This window comes from Meriones unguiculatus, chromosome 9 (assembly GCF_030254825.1).
Source record: "Meriones unguiculatus strain TT.TT164.6M chromosome 9, Bangor_MerUng_6.1, whole genome shotgun sequence".
Lineage (NCBI taxonomy): Eukaryota > Metazoa > Chordata > Mammalia > Rodentia > Muridae > Meriones > Meriones unguiculatus.
This window is the reverse complement of record NC_083357.1, coordinates 113867175-113893735: the sequence shown is the minus strand read 5'-3', so window position 1 is coordinate 113893735 and position 26561 is coordinate 113867175. Positions and strand designations below refer to the sequence as shown.

At 39.9% G+C, this 26561-nt stretch overlaps 1 protein-coding gene across 2 annotated transcripts in view; it reads right to left on the bottom strand.

Annotated features, from left to right (window-relative positions):
• Gpc6 (glypican 6) overlaps window positions 1-26561 on the bottom strand; it is a 1064885-nt gene that overhangs the window by 778735 nt on the left and 259589 nt on the right. For both annotated transcript variants that reach the window (XM_060391596.1, XM_060391597.1), the window contains exon 2: window positions 1888-2046. In XM_060391596.1, coding sequence (XP_060247579.1) covers window positions 1888-2046 — 159 coding nt within the window. The remainder of the gene's footprint in view (window positions 1-1887; window positions 2047-26561) is intronic.

Here is a 26561-nt window from a genome sequence, read left to right as displayed (position 1 = left end):
TTTCAAGAACAAACTTTTGAGGATCCTACTCATCTAGATCACATTTAAGTTTTGTTTAAAAATCTCATGAAATTGTCATAAAGATATCTTACCCTCTCTCCTATGGCAGTCTAATACAACTGCAGCAAGTGCGAGCATTGCGAAAGAATTTATCAGTATGCCAGATGCAGTCCTGGAGAAACCATTGTCCTTGTCTAACTGACTGACAACGAGTCCCTACATTTGTAAGCACAATGTAAAACTCACCTGCTTGTTTTTTACGGTGGGAAAGATTTCTCAATTAACACAAATGAAATATAATATTAATTGATAAAATAACAGAAGTATCTGGCTTGGCCAAGTTGAATAACTTATCTTTTTTATACAAAGAAATAACCAAAGATTTCATGAAGCTAGGTGCCATCTAATATTTTTCCCATGATGAATAAACATTCCAGCCTCTGAACTCTACCCTAGAATGAGCAGCAACATTTTGGAGGACAGCTTTGCAAACGCGTTAGAATTAGTCTCTAACCACAAGATGAGGAGCAGCAGCAGCTGGCCACACTTGCGCTCTCAAGAAGGACAAGATGCTTCAATGTGCAATGATAAATGTGGGTACCTGTCCCCAAAGCTTACTGAATGCTGCTTGAACTTGCAATCTGTCAATCAAGGGCAACCTCCAAGTACGCCCTTGTTAGAGTGAAACATTCTAGCCTCACACTTAAATAAGCAGGTGACTTCCCATCTATCCACAGCTCACATTATACACAAAGTAAGAAACAAGACTGGGGAGGGGCTGGAACACCCTTGCAGAAAAGATGAAGTCTCACCAACATAAATGCACACATCGCAAGTACATCCGGCCACTCATCTTTTTATACCATGGAGAAGCAATTTGAAAGACAGCAGTGTCAGTAATAGTTGAAAGCAGCCGTAAAATAGACTCTCTTACCTACTACAGAAAAACAACAGAAATAAAAACATAGGCAAGCCTGTTCTGCCTGGACCCGTGGTTCTCTGACTGAATAGGGTGAGGGAGATGAGTGGGTCCGTGTGGGCGTTGGGCAAGGGGACACGTGCAGTGGGGAGTAAGGAAGTCTTGTGCAAGCTGCAGGTCCAGTTTCCAGTGAGCCATAGCTCACTGCATGCTCTCTTAGATGACTAGGAACCAAGCATCATCCAAAACATACCCCTAACTGCTATCTGAATTGAAACTGTTGTAAAACTCAGATCATATTATAGGAGTATTTTTTTGAGTCCCTGATTAGAAATTCAAGATGAAATTGTACTTAGAATGACCCTCACTCTTTGTGGTTTTCTAACACAAGAACATTTGTTAAAAATCTGGAAATGAAGGTGCTTACTTACGATCTGGAAAATAAAAGGAGGGTTAGAAAATCCCTGTGGAATTCACCAAATTTGCTGCATGCACTGTGTCATCTTAGTGCCTGGCAAACGCTAAGGCAAAGGAGACCCTGTCACTGCCATTCGGACAAGCCTATCCTCTTAAAAATAATAGGGGAGTGCAAGTAATTGTAAGTAACATGACTTTTCAAGAGAAACTTCCCACTAGAAAACCGAAGGCAATCTAAATTTTAGAAAAACTTGAATTAGCATCACCCAAATAATGAAATGGTGAACTTCATTTGGCCGAGCCATCTTCCAGGCAGAACACAAGCACAAAATAGCTTTGTTCACTGGGATTGTCTTTTTCCTTGATACTATCATAAAATAGTATACTGTCACGGATACCCATGCCTTTCCTAAACACAGACAATACTGTACATGTTTGAGAAGGAATAGAGGCCTCTTCTCCTAGAAATGCTTTTCCCAGCAGAGCAAAAGCCTCCTGGGGGAAAAAAGCACTCAGCAGAAATAGCTTGAAAGGTCATCAGGTTCACCTACCATCAAATTTCTTGTGCCTTGACACAAACGTGGTTCGCACAAAATGGCTTGTCTCTTCCACGAGGTTTTCAAACTCCAACTTGCTCTGTTGGCTTAGCTTGTCTTCCATTTCCGTGGTGCAACAGGTATATTCCTGAGGACAGATCCGTAAGTGCTCCCCTGAAATGGAAAGAAAGGATACATCAGGGTGAAATGTCAAGGACTTTGGGCAGATTGGGGGGATTTTATTCACATCCTGGAGGCACCTGTGCTCTGTCCTCCCAGCCATCTATCTGGACCCAGTCTGGATCTCAGCACCTGTAGACTCAGGCCCCCAAGGCCTGAGAGACTTGACTTGAACCTGATTTTTGCTCTCTGCCCCCACCACGTAAGTAAGTGCAGGTGTGTGGGAGCTCTCAAAACACCTGATTTCTTCCCCTTTTGATTCCTGCTTTTATTTGAAATGTCCCAAATGACACCACCAGGTGACAAGAAGTATCAGAGGGTCTTAAGTGCACTTGTCTTTGGAAATGTCAACAAGGTGAGTGACTGAGTCCCGTCATCACAGCTGGCTAGGTAAACGGGGCCAGAGACGCTGGTAATAAACACTAGCATGCTCCTGTCAGGCTGCCTGTGGGAATGCAGAGGTGAAAGGGAGAGTGTTGGTGATCTGCTGTGTCACCCGGTCTTCAGCTGGCATCCCTTGTCAGATGGGAACTGTTCTAGAAGGGAAGAGCCATTGGTAGGTTTAACTAATGCTTACATCATTCTGAATGTAGAAGCAAAGGTAGAAAGCCTTATGCCTAACCCAGCCACATTGATGCTGGGACACTCTCTTTGACATTACTTTATTTAGTGCTATGGCAAGGAGGAATTCTATCTTTTTCTGCATTAAATTAAAATAAAATTTAGCTGTACAGAATGTGAATCTCCAGTGTAGGCAGCTCAGATTGTGTCAGTATTATTTATCAGAAAGTCTAGCAGAAAGAAGGAAAATTGAGTCAACATTGTGCTATATAAAACCAAAATTTACTCCCTGATGTTAGAGTTACCTGGCCACTGAAATCAAATAAATAGAGTACTTAAGCTATACCTATTAAATTCACATATAATGTTTAACAGGACAAATAAAAGTTTCTTGCAGCTCAGTGTGAAGTTTAGAGGGTCTCACACGCCCATAATCAATTTGATATTTAAAGCTTCTTACGAAAACACAGCGGTATGACATGTTGCCCAAGTGTACATATTAAAAGTAGAATTTATGTAACTTCTAGGATGGTATGAGCTCACTGACATCACACAGAATTTTATAACAAAAAGTAAACCTATCGTTTTTTCGAGTAAGAAATATCCAAGTCCAGTTCATAGCTTCCCTAAGAGGGACTGGAATTTGACAGAAAGAAAAACATTGTGTGACATCATTTTACACCGTCTGCATGCTTTAAGTGTTCTGTGACACACTTTGGTAGTTGGTCCTCAAAGCGCTTGTGGAGACGTGCTGGGGGGGGGCTTTAGATAAGAAGAAAGGAAAGGAGCATTCTGTGATTTTCAAAAGCCAGTGTAATGCTCACACTGTCCTACTGTCCAAAACCAGCTCACAGAACTCCAACCTCGGACAATATTACTCTGAGGCCACAACAAAATAGACAGGGCAAGACCATTCAACTTATCATGTCTGAACACAGAAAACAAGGTCACTGTGCCATCAGGTAAGGGCCAACACTCTCCTACTTGTTTGCCTGTGGCTCCACGTTTTCTCCACATGCTTGTCAATCACTGTTAGTATGGGTCTTCCAGGCAAGGAGTCAATTTGAAGGAACTGAATTGACCTTTGAGGCATTTCCTTGTCTTCGTGAAGAATCTAATACTGTGATGAGGTAGCAAGGCAGGCTCTTACATACAGGAAGCTACAGGTCTAAGTACACATGAGTGCAAATGCACACAGCTGCATAGCCATTCACATGCACAAGCACATGCAAACACAGATAAGTATGAGGAGTGTAGGAAAATGTGTTTTGCTCTGAGATCATGTTTGGGTAAGGTCACATTACTGCTCTTCATCCATGGCCTCTATGCCAAATCCACTCCAACTGCTGTTTATACAGATCTGTTGAGTACAGCTGGGAAAAATACCAATGAATAATATTTTGTGTTATAATGAAGTCTTATGAAATTCAAATCCAGGTATCAGTAGATAAAATGCCAACAACACACCACAGCAGTCTCTAATCTTTGCATAGTTTCTTTGACTCTAGCAACATTAGGATGCTTTGAATACAGTTATGATAGTCAGCACAGCCTGAAATAACAAAATCTTTTAAGTTCCTCTCCTCATGCTCTACGCTATTTCGCCACATGAGGAAACTAGCTATAACCCATGCTATGGAAACTGTTCTCAGCTTGAGTAATTTGGGCACTGAGGAGTATTTAATATTGTAGTGGTAATTTCAAAGTTACAAGTTAGAAAGAGAGAAAAAAAAATGGTCCTTAAGGATTTCCCAGTCACATTCCTTTATTACAGTGCTCTAGATTCTCTATATCATATCTGAGATATAATTAGATATATCGTTTATCTCAATTGGAGAGTAGCTAGACACATCAGGGCCCAGTAATGATAACAAAAATCAGCATAAGAGAGCACAAGTGAAGAAGGTGCAAAGCTGGAACTTTAATTGTATGTCTCCTCCTCAATCTCTGATTGACACATTGTATATGAAAATGACTATATAGGTTCATGGCAACAAGATCTGCTGGAAGCACAGACAAGAGAGATGACGCCAGTTGACACTTCTCAGGGGGCTTGAGTTAATGCCAGCGAGGTTTTGAATCTTTTGGTCCTTGAGCATATTAAGTAAATAAGGCAATATTTGGATACTGTGGAAGGGATGTCCTACAGGAGGATTAAACTGAACTCATGGGCATAAATTCAGATCTAAAATTGTCCTCTGTATCGCACAAAATAAAGATGAGGCTGTCCCTCCTCTCTGCGTCCCCTTCAATTATGTCAACCTTTACAATGTATTTTCCCCAAAGCCAGCACAGATGCTCATTTTCACACCAAGATGCTGTGGTGACAGCAGAAATTTGATCCCAGCAAATCCCACTCCCTCTAAACATGGCCTTGGGTCTGAAAATTACCAAAATTAGACTTGGTGAGTGGCACAGTGCATAAGGGCAGCAGACAGCAGGACCTCATTAGCCCAGTGAGCTGGCCTTTGCAGGTCTGATACCATAAACTTGCAGAACTCTCAGGTGACAATCCAGGGACCTCAGAGTGTGAATCCCAAACAAGCAACACAAGCAAGGTGCTAGACAGGAGTGACATCTCAGACTCCAGCCCACCACGTTCCCGGATTTCCTAATCACTGAGAACCCCGAGAAAGATTACTCTCCAGGCTCTTTCTAGATGACAGGCAGAAGAGCCAAGCTAAAATATCTATAGATGGCTAGATGCTACAGGGTGCTTCTCTTCCTAAACTGTCAACCGTGGCCTGATGGAAGCGTAGCCCTTGCTTTGGATTTGGCCATTTCAGGTCTATCAGAGGTTTCTCGTTGTCTACCTCTTGAAATCCAGTGGGCTTACATGTGTGTTAGAGAGGCACAGATGCCTAGTATTTGGTGTTTCTCAACATATAGCTAGTCAGAATGATTATATGGACAAATCATCAAGGGAAACAGATAAAAGGACGTAAGGTACTCTAGTTTAAGTTAAGGCTTCACTATAGCTTCTCATAAGGGAGATAGTTTGCTTTGGAGTTAATATACCTGGACTGGTAATAGTCTCACACCAGGTGTGGTAAAGCAAAAGGAACCAGCGCTTTTTCTTTTTCTTCTTCTTCTTCTTCTTCTTCTTCTTCTTCTTCTTCTTCTTCTTCTTCTTCTTCTTCTTCTTCTTCTTCTTTTTAAGTGATTGGTTCAAGTTTGTTTCCATGAATTTAAATTTATCAAGCATCCAAATGGGAACTCTTTGAAATTTTCCACTATACAAGTTTATTATAAATGATCCTTTCATATATTTAAAGGCAGCTACTGTTTAGGGACATAAATCAATATCATAACAAATGTTCAAACTTTCCCCTAGAATGAGAAAACTAAATTAATATTCTACTTTGAGGGCCTCATCCAAATCACCTCTATTGCTGTTTCCTTTGGTATCAAATTCCTGGTAAAGGGTTTAAAATGTTAATTCATGTGTTTCTAAAAATTTCACTAAGAAATTTACAAAAATAAACCTTTTAAAAATGCAATCGAGAAAGATCCAAGATGGTGGCACCGACCACACAGGTACCTGAACAGCAGCTCAGCAGTGAGAACAGAACAACCTACAGAGCAGTGGACCCCAAAATTTTGACACCTGTGTTCTCAAGTGAGAGAGCCCACAGGGAAACGTGGAGGTCCAACTTGAGGCCACGTGGTTAATCCCAGGAAAAGTTCGCAGGCGAGCCTGGCACAGCCCTAGGCCACCCACCCAGTCCCACCATCTTCCAGTACTGGGGGTGAAGCTCCACATCAGGGCACCCATTCTCACCATCCTGTGGACACCTTCTGAGTGCCAGTGGCCATGGCTCAATTTCGGGTTCTCACTCTCACTGTCCTGTGGAGTTGATACCTTCTAGAACTGAGGTCACACAGCTCCAAACTCGGGGTGCAGCCCCAACCTCTGGACTTCTGACTCTTAAGACCAAGGGAAGCAACCCCAGACACTGCTCCAAGGCTCACCCTGTCTCCAAAGGAGACCAGCAGGACCTCCGAGCTCATGAGCTCTCCAAAAAGGCCACACCCAGCAAGTTCAGTGTCTGAGCAGTGTCTGGGCTCACTAACTGTGCACAAGAAAGCCAGTGGCAGGGCCGCTGACTACAGGACTTCCCTTAACAAAAGGACGATCCCTGAACTCCTGAGCAATCCACTTGGTCCACAAGATCAAAGGTCTGTGCAGACCCACAGGCAATTCCCCCAAAACCAAGTGCCAGTCCGAGATCATTCACACCACTCTGAGTAGGCTTCTGCAGAAGCAACCAGCTTCCTGCACAGATCTCTTCCTGCACACAGTATGCAACAGGATCTAACAGCTAATGCCACAGACAGCCAGATGTCTAAAGGTCAGTGTAAAAACACAATAAACAAAAGCCAGAATAATATGGCATCCCCAGAACCCAGTTATCCCAAGGTGAGCATCCCCAGATATCCTAACACAACTGAGACATAAATCTATGCTTATGAAGATGATAACAGAGGAAACAAATAAAATCCTTAAAAAATATAGAAAGGTAGAGTCAAACAGATTGAGGCCTTTAGAGAGAAAATAATGAAATCACTGAAAGAAATACCAAAAAAAAAAAAAACAAAACCAACCAACCAACCAACCAAACAAACAAAAAAAAAAAAAAAAACTCAAACAAGCAGGTAAAGGAACTGAACAAATCATTTAACGAAAATCATGAAAATACAAACAGGTGAAGGAAATCAACAAAATGGACTTTCAACCAAAGCTAATCAAAAGAGATGAGAAAGGACACTTCATACTCATCAAAGGAAAATTACACCTAGAAGACATTACAACTCTGAACAGCTATGGCCCAAATATAAGGGCACCCACATTTGTAAAAGAAACATTAATATGCTTAAACCATACACAGATCCCCACAAATTAATAGTGGGAGATGTCAACACCCTACTCTCAACAAAGGACAAGTCAACAAAACAGAAACTAAGCAGAGAAATAATAACAATAAAAGAGGTAATTAATTAACTGGATCTAACAAACATCTACAGAACCTTTCACCCAAACACAAAAGAATATAACTTCTTCTCTGTACCTCATAGAACTTTAGGGAAAATTGACAATAGAGTTGGTTAGAAAGTAAGCCTCAAAAGATACAAGAAGATTGAAATAATCCCTTGTATCCTATCAGACCATCATGGACTAAAGCTGGACCTCAACAACAACACAAATAGCAAAAAGCCTACACATGAATAGAAATTGAACAATTTTCTACTCAACGTCAACTGAGTCATGGAAGAAATAAAGAAAGAAATAAAAGCCTTCATAGAATTCAATGAAAATTAAGGCACAGCATATCTAAACTTGTGGGACATATTGAAAGCAGTTCTAAGAGGAAAGTCCATAGCACTAAGTGCCTTCATGAAGAAATTAGAGACATCTCATACAAGCAACTTAACAGCACACCTGAAAGCCCTAGAGGGTAAGGGGGGAACAGACATGCCCAAGAGAAGTAGATAGCTGGAAATAATCAAATTCAGGGCTGAAATCAACAAATTAGAAGCAAAGAGACAATTCAAAGAATCAACAAAACAAAGAGCTGGTTCTCTGAGAAAATCAACAAGACAGACAAACTATAGCCGAACTAATTAAAAGGCAGAGAGACACTATACAAATCAACAAAATAAAAAATAAAAAAGAGAACACAACTACAGACACCGAGGAAATCCAAAAATTCATTAGGTATTACTTCAAAAGCCTATTGCCACAAAATTTGAAAATCTAAATGAAACAGACAATTTTCTTGGTAGATTCCACTTATCAAAGTTAAATAAAGATAGGGTAAACAAATTAAATAGTCCTATATCCCCTAAGGAAATAGAAGCTGTCATCAAAAGTCCTCCATCCAAAAAATGCCCAGGGACAGATAGTTTCAGCTCAGAAATCTACCAGACCTTCAAAGAAGAGGTAGTACCAATATTCTTCAAGCTATTCCACAAAATGAAAGCAGAAGGCACAATACCAAACTCATCCTATGAGACCACAGTCACCTTGTTACCTAAAGGACACAAAGACCCAAAAAAGAAAGACAATTTCAGATCAATTTCCCTTATGAACACTGACACAAAAAAAAACCTCAATAAAATAATTGCAAACCGAATTCAAAGATATCATCCACCATGACAAAGTAGGCTTCATCCCAGGCATGAAAGGGTGGTTCAATATATGAAAACTCATCGACGTTATCAACCATATAAACAATCTGACAGAAAAAAACATGGTTTTCTCTTCAGGTACCAAAACAGCATTTCGCAAAATCCATTACACTTTCATGTTTAAAGTCTTGGAGAGAACAGGGATAAAATGCACATACCTAAACATAACAAAGACAATATACAGCAAACCTACAGCAAACATCAAACTAAACGAAGAGAAACTTAAATCAATTCCACTGGAATTGCCTGTCTACTCTCCATTTCCACATAGTACTTGAAGCCCTAGCTAGAGCAGTAAGACAGCTAAAGGAGATCAAGGCGATAGAAATTGGAAATGAAGATGTGAAAGTATCACTCTTTGAAGATGATATGATAGTATACATGAGGAACCCCCAAAACCTCCAAAGGAACTCCTGCAGCTGATAAACACCTTCAGCAAAACGGCTGGATACAAAATTAACTAAAGAAAGAAAATCAGTAGCCCTCCTGTATACAAAAGACAAATTGGCTAAGAAGGAAATTAGGGAAACAACACTCTTCACAATAAACACAAAAAAACATAAAGTATCTTGTAATTCTGACAAAGCAAGTGAATGACTTGTATGAAAAAAAATCAGGTCTCTGAAGAAAGAAATTCTTGAACATATCAGAAGATGGAAAGATCTCTTATTCCAATAAATCAGTAAGATTAACATATTAAAAAAAGCTATTCTAACAAAAGTAATCTACAGGTTCAATGCAATTCACATCAAAATACCAACACATTTCCTTACAGAACTTGAAAGAACAATTCTCAAATTCATGTGCAAAAATAAAAAACCCAGAATAACTAAAAAATCCAGTACAATAAAAGATCTTCTAGAGGTATCTCCATCCCTGATCTCAAGTTGTACTATAAAGCAACAGTAATAAAAACTGTGTGGAACTGGCATAGAAACAGACTAATAGATCAATGGAATAGAATCAAATACCCAGAAATAAAGCCACATAGCTATGGACACTTGATTTTTGACAAAGAAGCCAAAACCAAACCATGAAAGAAAAAAAAAAAAAAAGAGTATCATCAACAAATGGTGCTGGTCTAACTGGATGTCTACATGTAGAAAAATGCAAATAGATACATATTTATCAGCCTGCACTAAAGTACAACTGGATCAAAGACTTCAATATTAAACCGGACACAATAAATCCGTTAGAAAAAAAAGTGGGGAAGAGTCTTGAACTCATTGGAACAGAAAATAACTTCCTGAACATAACACGAACAGCATAGGCTCTAAGATAACAATTAATAAATGAGACCTCATGAAAATAAAAAGCACTGTAAAGCAAAGGATACTGTCAACAGAACAAAATGACAGCCTACAGACTGGGAAAAGATCTTCAGCAACCCTACATCTGACAGTAGGCTAATATTCAAAATATATAAAGAACTCAATAAGTTAAACACCAAAAAACCAAATAACTCAATTAAAAGCGTTACAGAGCCAAACAGAATTCTCACCAGAAGAATATTGAATGGCGGAGAAACACCTAAAGAAATGCTCACTGTCCTTAGTCATTAGAGAGACGCAAATCAAAACAACTCTGAGATCCCATTTTACACCCATTGGAATGGCTCAGATCAAAAACTCAAGTGACAACACATGCTGCTGAGGCTGTGTAGAGAGTTGAACACTCCTTCATTGCTGTAGGGAGTGCAAACATGTACAACCACTTTGTAAATCAATCTGGTATTTTCTCAGAAAACTGGGAATAGCGCTACTCCAAGACCCAGCGACACCACCCCTTGGCATATCCCCAAAAGATGTTCCACCACACAACAAGGACGTTTGCTCTACTAAGTTTATAGCAGCCTCATTCATCATAGTCAGAATCTGGAAACATCCTAGATGTCCCTCAACTGCAAAATGGATAAAGAAATTGTGGTACATTTACAAAATTTACAAAACAAGTAGATCATGAAATCTGCAGGCAACTGAATGGAACTAGAAAAGATCATCCTGAGTGAGGTAACCCGAAAGCAGAAAAACACACATGGTATACAGTCACTTAAGATCATCCCGAGTGAGGTAACCCAGAAGCAGAAAGACACACATGGCATACACTCATAAGCGGAAAACATACTAACATTCATACACCTAAAGAAGCTAAACAAGAAGGAGAACCCCAGGGAGGATGCTTAATTCTCATTTAGAAGGGTGATTGTAATAGACACAGGAAATGGTTGCAGAGCAGGAACAGGACAGGAGCCCACCACAGATGTCCTCTGAAGGACTCCACCCAGTAAAGAATCAAAGCAGATGCTGAGACTCATAACCAACCTTTGGGCAGAGTGCAGGGAATCTTATTGAAGAAGCAGGAGATAGAATGACCTGGGGAGACAGAGACTCCACAAGGAGACCAACAGTGCCAAAAAACCTGGGCCCATTGGGGCCTGCAGGGACTGATGAATCAACCAAGGACTATGCATGGAGAGGACCTAGAACCGCTGCTCAGATGTAGCTCATAGGCAGCTCAATTTCCCTGTGGGTGCCCTAGTAAAGGGAGCAGGGGCTGTCTCTGACGTGGACTCTGTTAGCAGCTCTTTGATCATTTTCCCCTGGCAGGGTGGCCTTAGGAGGCCACAGATGAAGAGGACCCAGGAAGTCCTGATATGACTTGATAGGCTAGGGTCAGATGGTAGGGGATGACGGGGGTAGAGAGAAGGTGGGAACTGGAAGAGATGAGAGAGGGCGCTACAATCAGGATATAACCTAAGTAAATTATAAAGTAAAAAATAGATAAACTAAAATGGAATCAAGAAGTTAGGTTTTTTTTTTTTGTTTTTTGTTTTTTTTTTTGTTTGTTTGTTTGTTTTAATGTAAACCCCAATGTTTCAAACATACTTCCCTTGGTGATGCTGACAAATGGTCACAGGCACATTGTCTCCGTAACAATGGGTGATGTTAATGTATCAAAGAGTCTTACTGTGTAGGGACAACAATGATGACAGAAGATATGCTGCTCAGAGTGCTCAAGAAAAAGACTTGGGCAGCATGTATGTGAATAGGGCTCAGAGGTCAGCAGGACAAAGGCCAGGCATCTCCTTACTGTTGCAACATTCAACTTTGACTCTATGAAAGTTTTACCTTGCTAGTAATTTGGGCAAGTTCTCTCATATGCCTCTTGTCCCCCACCACCTGTTACAAGTAGGAGAGTTGGCCCCCAGGTCAAGAGAACAGGAGAGCTGTCCCCACCCCTCACCTGGATAGCTGGCCCTGGTGGCGAAGATGCAGGTGAGCTGGGCCTCCAAGCATGACAGCAGGAGAGATGACCTCATCCTGACTCTGGGTTAGCAAGCTGGGGTGGTGATGGAGAGCTCGCCTTAGTGGTGCCAGTACAAAAAAGCTGGCAGGTTGTCCGACACAGCTACCTTCCAGGCCCAGATCCAGAGCTCAGAGTTAGCCCTCTCCAACCTCTACCCCATCCATGGAGTGCATGAAGGGGCCAATCCTGATTCTCCAGGTCCAAAGCTGCAGGATCTCCAGGACACAGGCCAACATCAGGATTACGAGAGGGGTTCCAGTGAGGATGCAGTATTGATAGTGTAGAAGAAGCCAGAGGCCTTCAACCAGAACAATGACCTACTGCAATTAACATTTGCGAGTAAAGAAGCGTGGACACGTGGTGGGCATACCGTATGGTACACCGCGACACGCTACAGCATTCACCACAAGATTTTTTTAATTTTTTTCATTTTCTTTTCTTACTTATTCATTTATTACACTTTATTCACTTTGTATCCCCCAACAAGCCCCTCCCCCTTCCCTCCCGATCCCACCCTCCCCTCCCCCTTCTTCACGCATGCCCCTCCCCAAGTCCACTGATAGGGGATGTCCTCCTCTCCTTCCTTCTGATCCTAGTCTATCAGATCTCATCAGGAGTGGCTGCATTGTAATCTTCTGTGGCCTGGTAAGGCTGCTCCCCCCCAAGGGGAGGTGATCAAAGAGCAGGCCAATCAGATTATGTCAGAGGCAGTCCCTCTTCCCATTACTATGTAACCCACTTGGACACTAAACTGCCATGGGCTACATCTGTGCAGGGGTTCTAGGTTATCTCTGGCACTTTCTCAGACAACTAGGAATAGTGCTTCCTCAAGATCCAGCCATACCACTCCTAGGCATATACCCAAAAGAGGCTCAAGTACAATAAGAACATTTGCTCAACCATGTTTGTAGCAGCTTTATTTGTAATAGCCAGAAGCTGGAAACAACTCAGATGCCCCTCAACTGAAGAATGGATGCAGAAATTGTGGTCCATCTACACAATGGAATATTACTCAGCAATGAAAAATAAGGAAATCATGAAATTTGCAGGTAAATGATGGGACCTGGAAAGGATCATCCTGAGTGAGCTGTCCCAGAAGCAGAAAGATACACACGGTTTATACTCACTCATATAGACATGTAATATAGGATAAACCTACTAAAATCTGTACATGTATAGAAACTAATCAAGAGAGAGGACCCTGACTAAAATGTTCAATTCCCATCCTGAAAGGCAAAGAGGATGGACATCAGAAGAAGAAGAAAACAGGAAACACGCTAGGAACCTGCCACAGAGGGCCTCTGAAAGGCTCTTCCCTGAAGATTATCAAAACAGATGCTGAGACTTATGGCCGACTCTTGGGCAGAGTGCATGAAATCTTATATAAGAAGTGGGAAATAGTAAGATCTGGAGAGGACAGGAGGTCCACAAGGAGAGCAACAGAACCAGAAAACTTGAACACAGGGGTCTTCCCAGAAACTCATACTCCAGCTAAGTACCACAGATTTTATTTTCTTTTGAGGGAGGGAATGCAAGGGCAGAGGGAAGATATGAAAGGATGGGAAGATGACTGGGACTGGAGTGCATGGTGTAAAATTCATCAAGAATCAATATAGTTAAAATTTTCCTAAAGAAGTGTAGGGGTAAAGATGGAGTACTCATTGGAATGGCAAACCAATGAGTGGCCCAAACTGAGACCCAGTCCATGGGAAAGAGCCAACAGTATTAATGATATTCTGCTTGCAGACAGGAGCCCAACATAACTGTCTTCTGAAAGGCCTTATCCAGCAGCTGATGGAAACAGATACAGAGGCCCACAGCCAAACAATAGAGCAAGCTTTGGAAATTCTGTGGAAGAATAGAAGGAAAGATAGAGGAAGCCAGCCAGAGATGTGAAGGTCACCACAAGAAGGTGTACAGAGTAATCTAAGCTGGGTCCATGGGGCTCACAGAGACTGAGCCACTAACCAAAGGGCACACAGGGACCTTCTCTGGACACCTTACACATATGCAGCAGCTGTGCAGCCTGGTCACCATGTGGGCCCCTAACAATAGGAGCAAGGGTTGTCTCTGACTCTGTTGCCTGCCACACTGGATCCTTTGCCCTAGCTGGGCTGCCTTGTCAGGTCCCAGGGGGAGAGGATTCACTTACTCCTGCCTTGACTTGAGGTGCCAGGGTAGGTTGATACCTCTTGAAGCCTCCCCTTCTCTGAAAAGAAGGAGAGGGAAAAATGGGGGAAGGGGATGTGAGGCTGGGACTGGAATGAGAGGAGGGAGGAGGCTAGGATCAGGATGTAACGAGGTTAAAATTGAAAATGGAAAGTATTATATATTTTATTTTTCACCTTTCCTAGTCTGGAAATACATACTCAGAAAAAAAAATATGTGTAGACTCTATAATTAATAACTAGAGAGGAAAATCCAACATTCATATCAGAAGCTCCTGTGAGGCTCCCCCTCATAAGCTTATACTTCTCAAAATTCCATTGTCCCAAATTATCACTTTATTACTAGTATTTCTACCCATAAACAGTGTAAGTTACCTTTACATGATTATTGAAATCTGTGTCCTTGTGTTTGAAATCCCAAAGCTAGAGGAAAAGTAGCTAGGTGGTCCAATGAACTCTTCCACACTCTTTAGTTGGAATACTCAATTTTAGTGTTTTATTATGTTTTCTTTATGTCTCAATTTCTATGTATGTATAGATGACATATATACATGTACATGTGTGTATATATTTGTTGAACTATTGAAATGATATGAAAACCTGGTTTTGAAAAAAACATGGTCAATATACAATAAAAATATTTTCTCCTTGTCTTAAATGTATATAATCTATTGATTGATACAATCAAAACATAAACATATAAAACTGTCTCAACACAAGGTTACTCCATAATGTATATGGATTGCTATAACAAATACTCATATACAAATTCCTCCTATTGTATGTCCCAGATTTATTTTTAAAGATAGTGACAAAAACATCTCAAAAGAATGCCTGATATTATTCAACACACATAACTTTCTACAGAAAGCAACCCCAGCAACATTTTAGTTGTATGTTACAGGAACAATAATGAACCATAATAATATGATTCTACTAGTCAAAGTCTATCAACCAATAACCCTGTAACCATGCTAATCTTTAGCAAGGCTCACTGGAGCAACGGAGTAAGAGGGGATGTTGACTCCTGTAGGAAAGACTATAAAGGCATTGTTGGAGGTAGATTATATTTTCAGATTCAGATATACTTCATTCCTTTCAATGGCATTACAACCTTGCATAGCAGAGTTTTCCCTTACAATTCAGTTCAGAAAGAGCAAAGGAAACTGTAACAGAGCATAAGTGAGCGTGGTGGCATCCATCTTTGTTCATGTTGAGAAGCTTCTGTGTTAATGTGTTTATTACAAAAAAGTGACAATTAATAACGGAATAAACTATTTCATAATTATTGGGAGGTAAATGTCTGCTAAGTTTATTGGAGTGTTCATACTGTGCTTGGACGGGAAAGTAAATGAAATGTTTCATGTTTCTCTGACCTAGGATGACAAGGACAGATCAAAACACTGGAATAATTAGTTAGGTCTGTGTCCTGGGGTAGAGCACCTGGGAATTCAAATGAGGAGCTGGGAAGTGGAGCAAAGGCATTTTGAAGATGCAGTTAACATCTGCAAACAGCTGTTTTTAAAGAAGAAAGTTCTGACTAATAATGTAAGAGTCTTAACCAATCCTTAGAAAAGTTGTCAGAGAGAAGGGAGGCACCACCGAAAGAAGTCTTCCTCGAGCTGGCCGCCTCAGTTCCTGCCTCAGGCTTCAGGCTGCCCTGTTGCCCTGAAGATGGTGAACTTGCCAGCCTGGGTCTCTTTTCACACAGGGCAACCCCTCAAAGTAACCTCAATGCATGCATGTGCATGTGTGTTTACATTTGTGCAGATATGGAGCGCTTTATACAGTTGGTTCTGATTTTCTGAACATAAACCAAGTTTCTGCAACCAAAAGCGTTGCAACCTCAGCATAACGCACACCATTTCTCAGTTTTCCACAATGGCCCTCACTCCAACAGCCTAGAGGTATTAGAAATGTAACCCACAGCTTATGAATATGGAAGGTTTTTTTCTTTCAGTGTCAATCAATAGTGATATATGAGAGATTAAAAGTGAAGTCACTGCTGTGTTATTAAATATTACCTCCACAGAGTTTTAATTTGTGGGGTTTGATTTAAAAGAATATATATTCCAATGTAATTTCCAAATTACACAGATTGCCATAGCATAAATGTTCCCAATGTGGCTGTTTTCTAGCAACCAAAATGATATTCCCAACTGTCAACTTGGGAGGGGATGTTTCTAGAACATGCCCTCACTCAGATTCTGCAGGCCTGGGAACATGACTGGCCATAGAACAGGCAGAAAAGAATGAGATTTGTGTTTCCCTACTTCTGTTTTAGTGATAGTTACTTAATTACAAATGTATACAGTATATTCGATTTTGTTTTGATTTGGCAAGTGTAAACGTTTGTTTTCCATGTTTGAAAGGGGTTTTCACTATATGGTACAGACTGGCTTGTCTCATTACGTAGGCTAGCTATGCAGCCTAGGCCAGTATCCAGCCGCTGCTTCCTTTATGTAGCTTTAGTAATCCCCATGCTTAGTAATTGATTCTCCAAGTAACTGATAATCTGACCATCACTTCCCCAAAGCCAGACGATGCCATTACTAGCCTAGCAACAAGGGAGCCAAAAAATAAAAATAAAAAAAAAAAGCGATGTGCATGGTTGGTGGTTTCTCGGCTCGTAGTTAAGCCCTCAGTGCAATAGCAAAGCCCCTGGACTATGAGAAGCTTCCATGCTCATAATCTACGTAAAGACCTATGGTTGAAATACATATTTGTCACAAAGAAAATCTGGCACTTCATCATGGACAGCTGTCATAGCCTAGCAAAACCTTTTCTGGACAGAAGAGGGGTGGCCTTGTATGTCTGCTTTCAGAATGGCAAGTCAATGGAACCTAGGCTCCCCCGCAATTTGATAGTCGCCATCAGTCAGAGCTGTGCTGGTACTGTACAAGAGGAACCATGGTGGCAGAACTAATTTCTGGAGGGGCTTATGGCCCGAGACAGAAAATATAGTTGCAAAAGCTTTTCCTTGATACTAAAGGGATAAACTAGCCAAAGCATGGTATTCCACAGACAGCTTTTCCTCCTCACTGCCGTCATATCTTCTTACTCCTCCAGAGGAATCATCATTTTACTATAGATTTTGTCAGGATTTTTTTATGAGAAAAATAAGCTGGGGATGTAGCTTAGTAGTAGAGTTCTTACCGAGCATCTATAAAGCCCTAGTTCCGATTGTATTACAAAAGGACAAAACCCCAGCCCAAACAGCACACTTTTCATTAGAGTACATGTGATTCACATTTCATTCATGCATTTGTTCATTTCTCAAATGGGGCACAAAATGTACCTAACCTGCCCTGTATAGTTACTGTGTTTAATGTTAAAAGACACTAAGAGATGTATGCTTAAATACTCCAGTATGGTGTAGAGAACCCGACTCAAGATCTCAGTCTTCCTTTAGCAGAAACACAACTTGTGGGACAGTACGCATCTGGACACCTGTCCATCTCCCAGGCTTTGATGAACTGAAAAGAAAATCAAATTGCATGGGCTGTATGGTGATATTTTTGCTTAATTGATCTCCAGTCAAGTAGTAACCATATTGCCTATATATCTGCAAGCTATGTATCAGTAGGGAAGTCGCACCTGAATCCTTTGCCCTGACTAGTGTCCTTTAAAAGGCAGGAACTGAATTCGTTTAGCAGGAGTCACTTAGCAATCAAGCTTAAACTAAAAAAAAGAACATTTCAGAGGTCATCATTCAAATAAGCATGTTCCTTGGAACCTCTGCCACAGTTACATTATATCATGTATGTATTAGGTTGCAGTATGTGACATACTTCTTATGGTAATTTTGGGTAAAATGTCTGAAAGTTGTAACTTAAAGGCTGAGGTTATATGCAGGCAGAGACAGAAAGGGAAGAGAGTAAAGCGCACACTAAGGCACCAGTGCATGCTTGCGAAACATAATAGCAAATGCTCACAGGAATACGTTTAACAGACTTCATCTCTGTCCCCTTCATACATATAAAAAAAATGTACGGACTTATGCCAAGGCATGTCTTGCTTTACAAAAATTATTTATATAGGTTAATTTTTTTTCACATGTGTTTACAAAACAAATACTCTTAGTGCTCTGAAGAAGGCCTGGCCACTAACACCAAACAGGAATTTGGGTAGCATTTATTAGCAGGCTGCAAATTTCAGCCCTCCTCAGATATCTAGCACCCTTACCTAAGGGACTGTCCATATCTTCATATTCTGATGTTCAAGATGTCATTAATACAACATCATGCGTGACATCTTCTCTTATTTTTCTCCTCTTCCCAGGTTTCATCTTTATGGACCAACCTGGCAAAATCTAGCTAAGCTTCTCCGAAACTGCTTTCCAAACACAGGCAATCCACATACATCACCAGCTCCCATAACCTTCTGCAGCAACACTGACCAACATGCTGACTTTTTTCTTTTGCTTTCTCTGACCCATATTGCATCCATCAAACCAACTGCCTCCTACAAATTCACCCACAGATGATGATCAATTTCAAGTTTATTGCTGCTGCAATCCCACTCTCATCTTTGCTTACTCAAAGTTGGCCATTTCTACAATTGAATTTGGTGATCCTGTGGTGATAGACAATAAACCAATTTACAAAGTGCTTGTTTGTGACCTTGATAACAGCAGATCAGCATTCCTACTAAATTATATGACAGCTCACTTGAAAACTTGGGATTTACTGTTCAAAGCTCGATAGCTGTGAACTAGTTCAAAGCCTGATTCAGGGGCCAAGTCTAGGTGCGTGATTAGGAACCTCATCAAACTGAACTGCATGTGAGCTTTTGTGAAAAATTATTCTCTCCTCCATAAAATATCGCTGCTTCAGCGGGCATCTGTAAAGCTACGGCTGCAACACCGATGCTATCATACGGACAAAAGCAATAAAAGGCAGAGTGGCTGGAAATGTCACAAGATCTGTAGTGCAGTCCACAAGTGTAGATTTCACTAATTGTCTACCTTGATGGCAATGAAACTCCATAATATCCAATCTTTTACATCTCATAGAGTCATCAATTTAAAATAATTGCTTTAATTCCCACTATTCATTGAAGATAGTTGCCCACAGGTAAATAGCATCAGTCCCTATTTCACAGATGACTGATGGGAGGCCTCCATAAAGCAGACAGCCCTCATCCCTAGGCATTTCTTGTGCAATTAATAAAGGGCAAGGGGTGGCTTTCTGAAACGTTTGTACAGGGACCTTGATCTTTCAAACGACACTGCTTCAAATGCTGTAATAAATCCAAGCATCTTTTTCAACCAGGGGCTTTTGAGTCCCCAGTCAGGAGGCAGCAGTGGAGCTAAGCATTATCATTAACACATTTGCGTGATTAAAGATACTCGGGAAAGACAAGACAACCACCCCCTTGAAAGCAAAGCATGCATTCCATGAGATAAAGAAGGGAAAAGGATTTCTCAGTTAAAGAACATACTGAAGAAAGAAGATTTAAAAATCAGTATGAATTTTCAAAATTCTCAAATGATCTTACTAGAACTCCATTGGTGGCATACTCATGGTTATTCCTTCATCTTCTCATTCTTTTCTTTGAGCACTGCCTTTGCCATTGTTTTGCTTTTTTGGCTTTTTGTTTGTTCGTTTTCACACTGCCCCTCAAGGAGGCGGAATTGACAGTTAAATAGATTCTATAATGCTGCTGAAAACCATATGGACCCTGCAGGGTCCCAGAGTTCAAATGCAAATATACTGAATAAGTCAATACGATTTAAATTGCAAGAAATCGCATTCTATCAGATTGCTTCTTTCAAAGTGAGACATTGCTGCAGGTATTGGGTCTCTTAATGTAAAGGGTAGAATGAGATGACGCCATATTTTTAAGGAGGAATACTGCTTCAAAATATTAACTTCAGTCAAGGTCAATGCATTCTTCATGGTCAGAGCAAAGATCACGGCCTAGGTTTAAACTTCCTCATGTTACTGACTCAAGAAAAGAGAAAACATAAAAAAATACCTTAAGGTGAACCATCTACAAAGAACAATTTAATGGAGCTTTTAAACACAAATTAAATTTCATGTAGAACTTTTATTATCTGAGTGTGTGAGTCTACATCCTCACGATTCCTACATGTTTTCTTGGAGATAAGTATTTAGAAATCCCTCCCTAACTCCTTGAAACATCCTCTAAGTTTAAAAAAACTGTATTGGGGAAAAACACACCAAAATCCTACACTGATTACCTCTGTGAAAATTAGGATATATCTACAACATAGCCAAATTCATTCGTCTGTAAATTGACAATACCATTCGCTAACGCACAAGCACGTGCTTGTGGAAAACCTATGTTTCCATACATGTCTTACCACTGTCCTTCCATTTTCTGTCAAACAGAATGCTGACAGTCCTAGATTGGTGCAGACCTTACTGAGCTATAGTATTCTACCTGGTAGGAAGCCAGAAGCCTCCCTTCTGCACCTTCTCCTCTCCATTACATCTCTTTAATTCTCACTTGAACATCACTTTAGGACTTTCCCCAGGCTCCCAGGATGCCAATGCAGTTGGCCCCAAATCGCAGCACGTGGTCCTCGGGTCACACACCGCCGCACTTAGTGCATCCGTGTTTCCAGAAGGAGCAGAATCTGCCGGAGAACTAATTTCCTGCTCACTCCGCCAGCTATGCTGCTAACACCTAGCTCAGTGCCCAGCCCATAATGACTTTTTATATATTTTGGTTCAAAAAAATAAAGAAATAAAATGAATAAATACAATAATACAAGTAATGGACATTCATTATGTAAATTCAGTGAAAATATTAGGTTCATTTTTAAACAGTTAAAAAGACCATTGTTAGACTATGGCATAGCCAGGGGAAAGCAGGAAAGCTAATGAGGTCTCCAGGAATTCTTCTTCATAGACTGAGTGCATGGTGATTTTTATACATGCTGCCACTCAAACTACCTTTTATGAAAAATGTATTTGAGCTCTCCATTTATATCTTTTATTAAAAAAACCTATTGTTACTGCTACTACCCATATACATAATTATTAAATGAATGTAATACCGCAATGACATTTAAAGGTAAAAATGTAAGAACATTCCATTAAAATAATATAGAAAGTGATGGAAAGTGAATAAAATAAATAAATGAAAAAAATAATATTCATGTTATAAATAGATAACTGTAGCATGAATTAAAGTGAAGTGATGGAAAAAGAAGTTAAATATTTAGTGTAATGTGATATCACCACAATAAAGAAAAAAATAGCTCTAAATGTAGAGTAAAAAAGGTATACTGTAACAACACCTTAAATCTCACAAATTACATAGATCCTATCTCCTAAAATGACCTCCAAAACTTCAGCATTTGTGAAAATAGGGTAACTTTTTTAAAAGAAAAAAAAAGACAAATATTTTTTCCTAAATAATATACTCACATCCTTGGACAATTCAAAATATATTGTTATATATTATAGTATTAGAATAATATAGAAGAGAAGAGAAGAGAAATGAATAGACTAACAGAACAGATTTTTTTTTTGGTAGTCAAATAGATTTAGGTTCTAGGACAGATACACCATGAAAAGAAATTTCCTCTGTTAGCACAAGGCATAGAATCCTTAAACATTTCAAAGAGGTTGTGTTTTCATTTTGCTGGAAGGTATTATCCACAGCAGGGTAGTGTTCAAGCAACAGTAACAACATAAATAATCTCAAAAGATAGAAAATTATATAAGAATTATTGGTCATGGAAGAGAATCAGACTAATTAAACATAACACCCTTTCAATTAACATGCATATTGATATCAGAGTTATTGGTTCATGGTCGATGGCTGTTCATTCACAATATCTGTACATTCAACAACTCTTTCCGTCATTTCCAATGAGGGCTGGTAATGCTTTATAATGTACCTGTAATGTATCTTATAACCAATTATCTCATGATATTCAGCATAGCCCCCAGTTTGAAAATTTCATTGATTAACATCAAGCTCAACATTCCTCCAGCTTCCTTCTGCTGAGACATTCTGGAGAGGCAAGCAGAAATGAAGAACACTGCAGAAGACCGGAATCCATTGAGAACACTAGACATTGCTTGGAGAAGTTTCCAAAGATGAACAGTACTAGTTAAGTGAACTTGTGTGAATGGGTGTTAGAAGACTCTCTCATATTTTTCTAGATATATTCTTAGAAGCTTCTCCAGTGCACTGCTCTCTTTTCTAAATACACAAATTCTTTCCTTCTGCCTCCAAATTAATTTTGTTCTTCTTCGTTCCCATGTCATAGGAGAACATTTTGTGCTACAAGGAATGGTGGATTTTATCCATTTGGAACTTCCATTAAATTTATTCCTAAACTAATTTCTGATAAGATACCTTATCTCTGCTCTTAGCGAGGAGCCAGATGTGAATTTATTACTAAACACAGTCTAGAGCATGAGGCACAAAAAATGACCTTTAAATGCTCAGTAGTAGTTCCTGTACAAATGAACATGCTTTGTTGTGTTATTTTAGCTAAATTTGCAACTGCACATAGAGAGGCTTATTCAGGTAATGCTTTTGAGGCTTATCATCACCAAAACATAATCATTTATGCTATCCTTGATTAAAAAAAAAAATGACACACAGCAGCTTTGGTGCTTGAAAATGTCCAGTGACTATATACCATGTGTGTCTTTCTGTTTCTACATTACCTCCCTCAGGATGAACTTTTCTAGGTCCATCCATTTGCCTGAAAATTTCAGGATTTCCTTGTTTTTAATTGCTGAGTAGTATTCCATTGTGTACAGCATGATTTCTGTATCCATTCTTCAGTTGAGGGACATCTAGGTTGTTTCCAGATTCTAGCTATTATGAATAAAGCTACTATGAACATAATTGAGCGAATGCCACTTAAAGTAGATATTAGCCATATAATACAGAATAAACATACTCAAATCTATAGTCCTAAAAAAGCTAAACAACAAGGAGAGCTCTAAGATGCCTAATCCTCATCCAGAAAGGCAAATAGGATAGACATCAGAAGTAGGAGAAGACAGGGAGGGAACAGGACAGGAGTCTTCCACAGGGGGACCCTGAAGGACAAGCAGATGCTGAGACTCTGAGACCATATCCAAACTTTGCGCAGAGTTCAGGGAATCTTATAGAAGAAAGGGGAGTTAGAAAGACCTGGAGGGGACAGGAGCTCCACAAGGAGACCAACAGAGCCAAAGAACCTGGGCCTTCAGAGACTGATACTCCAACCAAGGACCATGCATGAAGATAACCTAGAACCCCTACTCAGATGTAGCCCATGGGTAGCTAAGTCTCCATGTGAGTTCTCCAGTAAAAAGAGCAGGGGTTATCACTGGCATGAACTTGATTGCCTGCTCTTTGATCACCTCCCCCTGGTGAGGTGACCTTACTAGGCCACAGAGAAAGAGGACCCAGAGAGTCCTGATAGGCTAGGGTCAGAGAGTAGGGGAGGAGGACCTCCCCTATCAGTGGACTAGGCTAAGAGCATGTCGGGGGGACTAGGAGGGTGGGACTAGTAGGAGATGAAGGAGTGGGCTACAGCTGGGATACAAAGTGAATAAATTGTAATAAATTATGATAATGATAAAGAAAAAAATGTCCAGTGACACCATTCCTCTTCATAACTATCATTGGTGGTAAGCTTCTCCTTCCTTCTAATTTTAATCACAGTTGGATTAAAGTAAAGTAAAGAAACTCAGGCATAGACATCGTAAATTGAAAAGTGTCTTAAAGATGCAAACAACAGACTTGCAATGTAAAATGGCAGGTAAGAGTTGCTTTTGTGTGACCTGTGAAACACAGGAGTAGGAATGTAAATAATAGGCTCCTAAAGAGTCTGCTAGAAGAAACGGAGCCAGGAGGTGCAAGGACAGCGGTGGCAGTGGCATTTTCCTGACAATGAAGCACTGGCAGTACCGTGCTCTTCACGTCAGGCCCTGGTCAGGAGTGACTACCAGCGACATGCATGCAAGACCTTGGAAATGTCAGAGAGGCCGCAAGTGCCACAGATACAACCAGAGGCTAGATACAGAATGTAGCAAGAGAAAGCCAGAGCAGAGCAGATTGTCAAGCACCCCGGAGCCTCAAGGTAAAATTCTCCACAGAGCGCTTGGGAATCAGTTGCCTGGCTCTGCCCTGGCCACTGCGTGGGTCAGCTACAGGAGAACACGGGAGTTGCAGTGTTGAACAAGTTGACATCTTTGACAGGTGCAGCACAGACTCCCCCCCCACGATAAAGGAGAACATAACGGGGTGCATCTTTGATACCACCTGAGACACCCTGTCACAGAACGTCCTACAGTAAGTGAAAGAACTGCCCAACTGCAGTGAGGAAGGCACAACTGATAGGGCCCAGACAGGGTCACTCAGTTACAGAATGGACTGTCCACACTGGGCGTGATCCTCACACATGCAGTGACTGATACAAAAGCCACCTCATGGGTTCAGGAAAGCCACAGAATTCCAGGTATAAAAAAAATCCACTGAAGTATTAATATCTTCTATTTCATATTATTTCTCCTTTATATTTTTACATTTACATATATATTGTTCTTTTATTTATGCTTTGGTATTGTATATACACTCTTGCACCTGTGCTTTCTTTCCATGGAAGGATACTACAATATTTCCACTGCTCTCTATCACTGCAGTGAACTCATGTACACTTCTTCTCATTCATAATTTACTCACCTCTCCTTTATCCATTCTCTCATTTCACTGCTTAATTATTAATCTGTATGGCTCTAAAAACAATACCAACTATACTTTACCCAATCAGTGCCTTAATCCCAGTATCTCTGAAGAATGTTAGGGACATAAATGAAGTAGTCAGGTATCTTTAAAAGCTAAGCCTGATGCCAACCCAAATCTGTTATTTTACTTAGCTTAGCTCCTCATAATGATAGGACTCAAACTCCAAATAAAGAAAACTCAACAGGAAAGTATACACAATGAAAGGGATAGGAAATGTGGAAACATAAAAACTAGGGAATACCTATATGCCAAAAGATGTGGAAATATGACAAAGAACTATTAATCAATACAATGTAACAATTATATGTATTTAATCACCAAAATCGGGGTTCCTAATTTCATAAAATGTATACTAAAAGAATGGCAAGGCAGGGGGATACAGAGTGAACAAACTGTAATTAATAAAAATAAAAATAATTGATCCACCTTTCTGCTTCTATGCCAATGCCATGCAGTTTTTATTACTATTACTCTGTAGTACAGCTTGAGATCAGGGATGGAGATACCTTCAGATGATCTGTTGTTGTACAGGATCATTTTGGAAATTCTGGGTTTTTGTTTCTCCATATGAAGTTGAAAATTTTTCTTTCAAGGTCTGTAAAGAATTCTGTTGGTATTTTGATGGGAACTGCATTGAATCTATAGATTGCTTTTGGCAGGAGAGCCATTTTCAGTATGTTAATCCTACCGATACATTAATAAAAAAGGAAAAAAAAAAGAATGGCAAGGCAAAAAAACACCACTATTGTAATGGCAAAATAGGCCTCACTATGCCCTCTCATCTTTAAATAGACCTTTCAAACTAAACTCAGTGAAGAAACTTCAGAGCTAAGGTAAGCTATAGATCCATTGGATGGAAAATGGCCAGTTATACTTCAGATATTCAGTTATTACATAGATTATATAAAAATACAAACTAGAAACACCAATAAATAACAGTCTAATCTGAAGTACAAATAGTCCACACATACACACACACACACACACATACACACACACACACACGCACACAGATGTTAAATTTTTAAGCATACTTAGTGATCTGGCACATGCAAATTCTAACATCTTTGAGATTCCTTCTCACCCCTGTCAGAAAGCCAACACTTCTAAACTTCTGTGTCACTCAAAAATCATTATTAAGGTTTTTTTAGTGAATAAATATAATAAACATTTGATCCAACTACTGAACTTCTAGGAATACATTCAAAGAGCTCTAAGATATACCACAAAGGTATCTCAACATTGATGTTTATTGCCATATCATCTAAGAATCAGAAATAGCAAAGGTTACCATGAAAAGATGAATCTATAGACAAATCATGTTTATCACTTTCAATTATCTAAGTCAAAAAAGAATGAACTCTCCAAAGATGAAGATTGGAGAGGTTGCCACATAAAATTAGAAAACCCAGCCAATGTATGGTTTTCCACAAAGAAGATCAGCAACCGTTTTGGATCCTCACAAAATATCTATACTGTGTTCTAAAATGTACATGTAAAATGAAATAAAACATAATAGAAAGTAGTAACTGATACCTGTTCTTAAGGTTTATT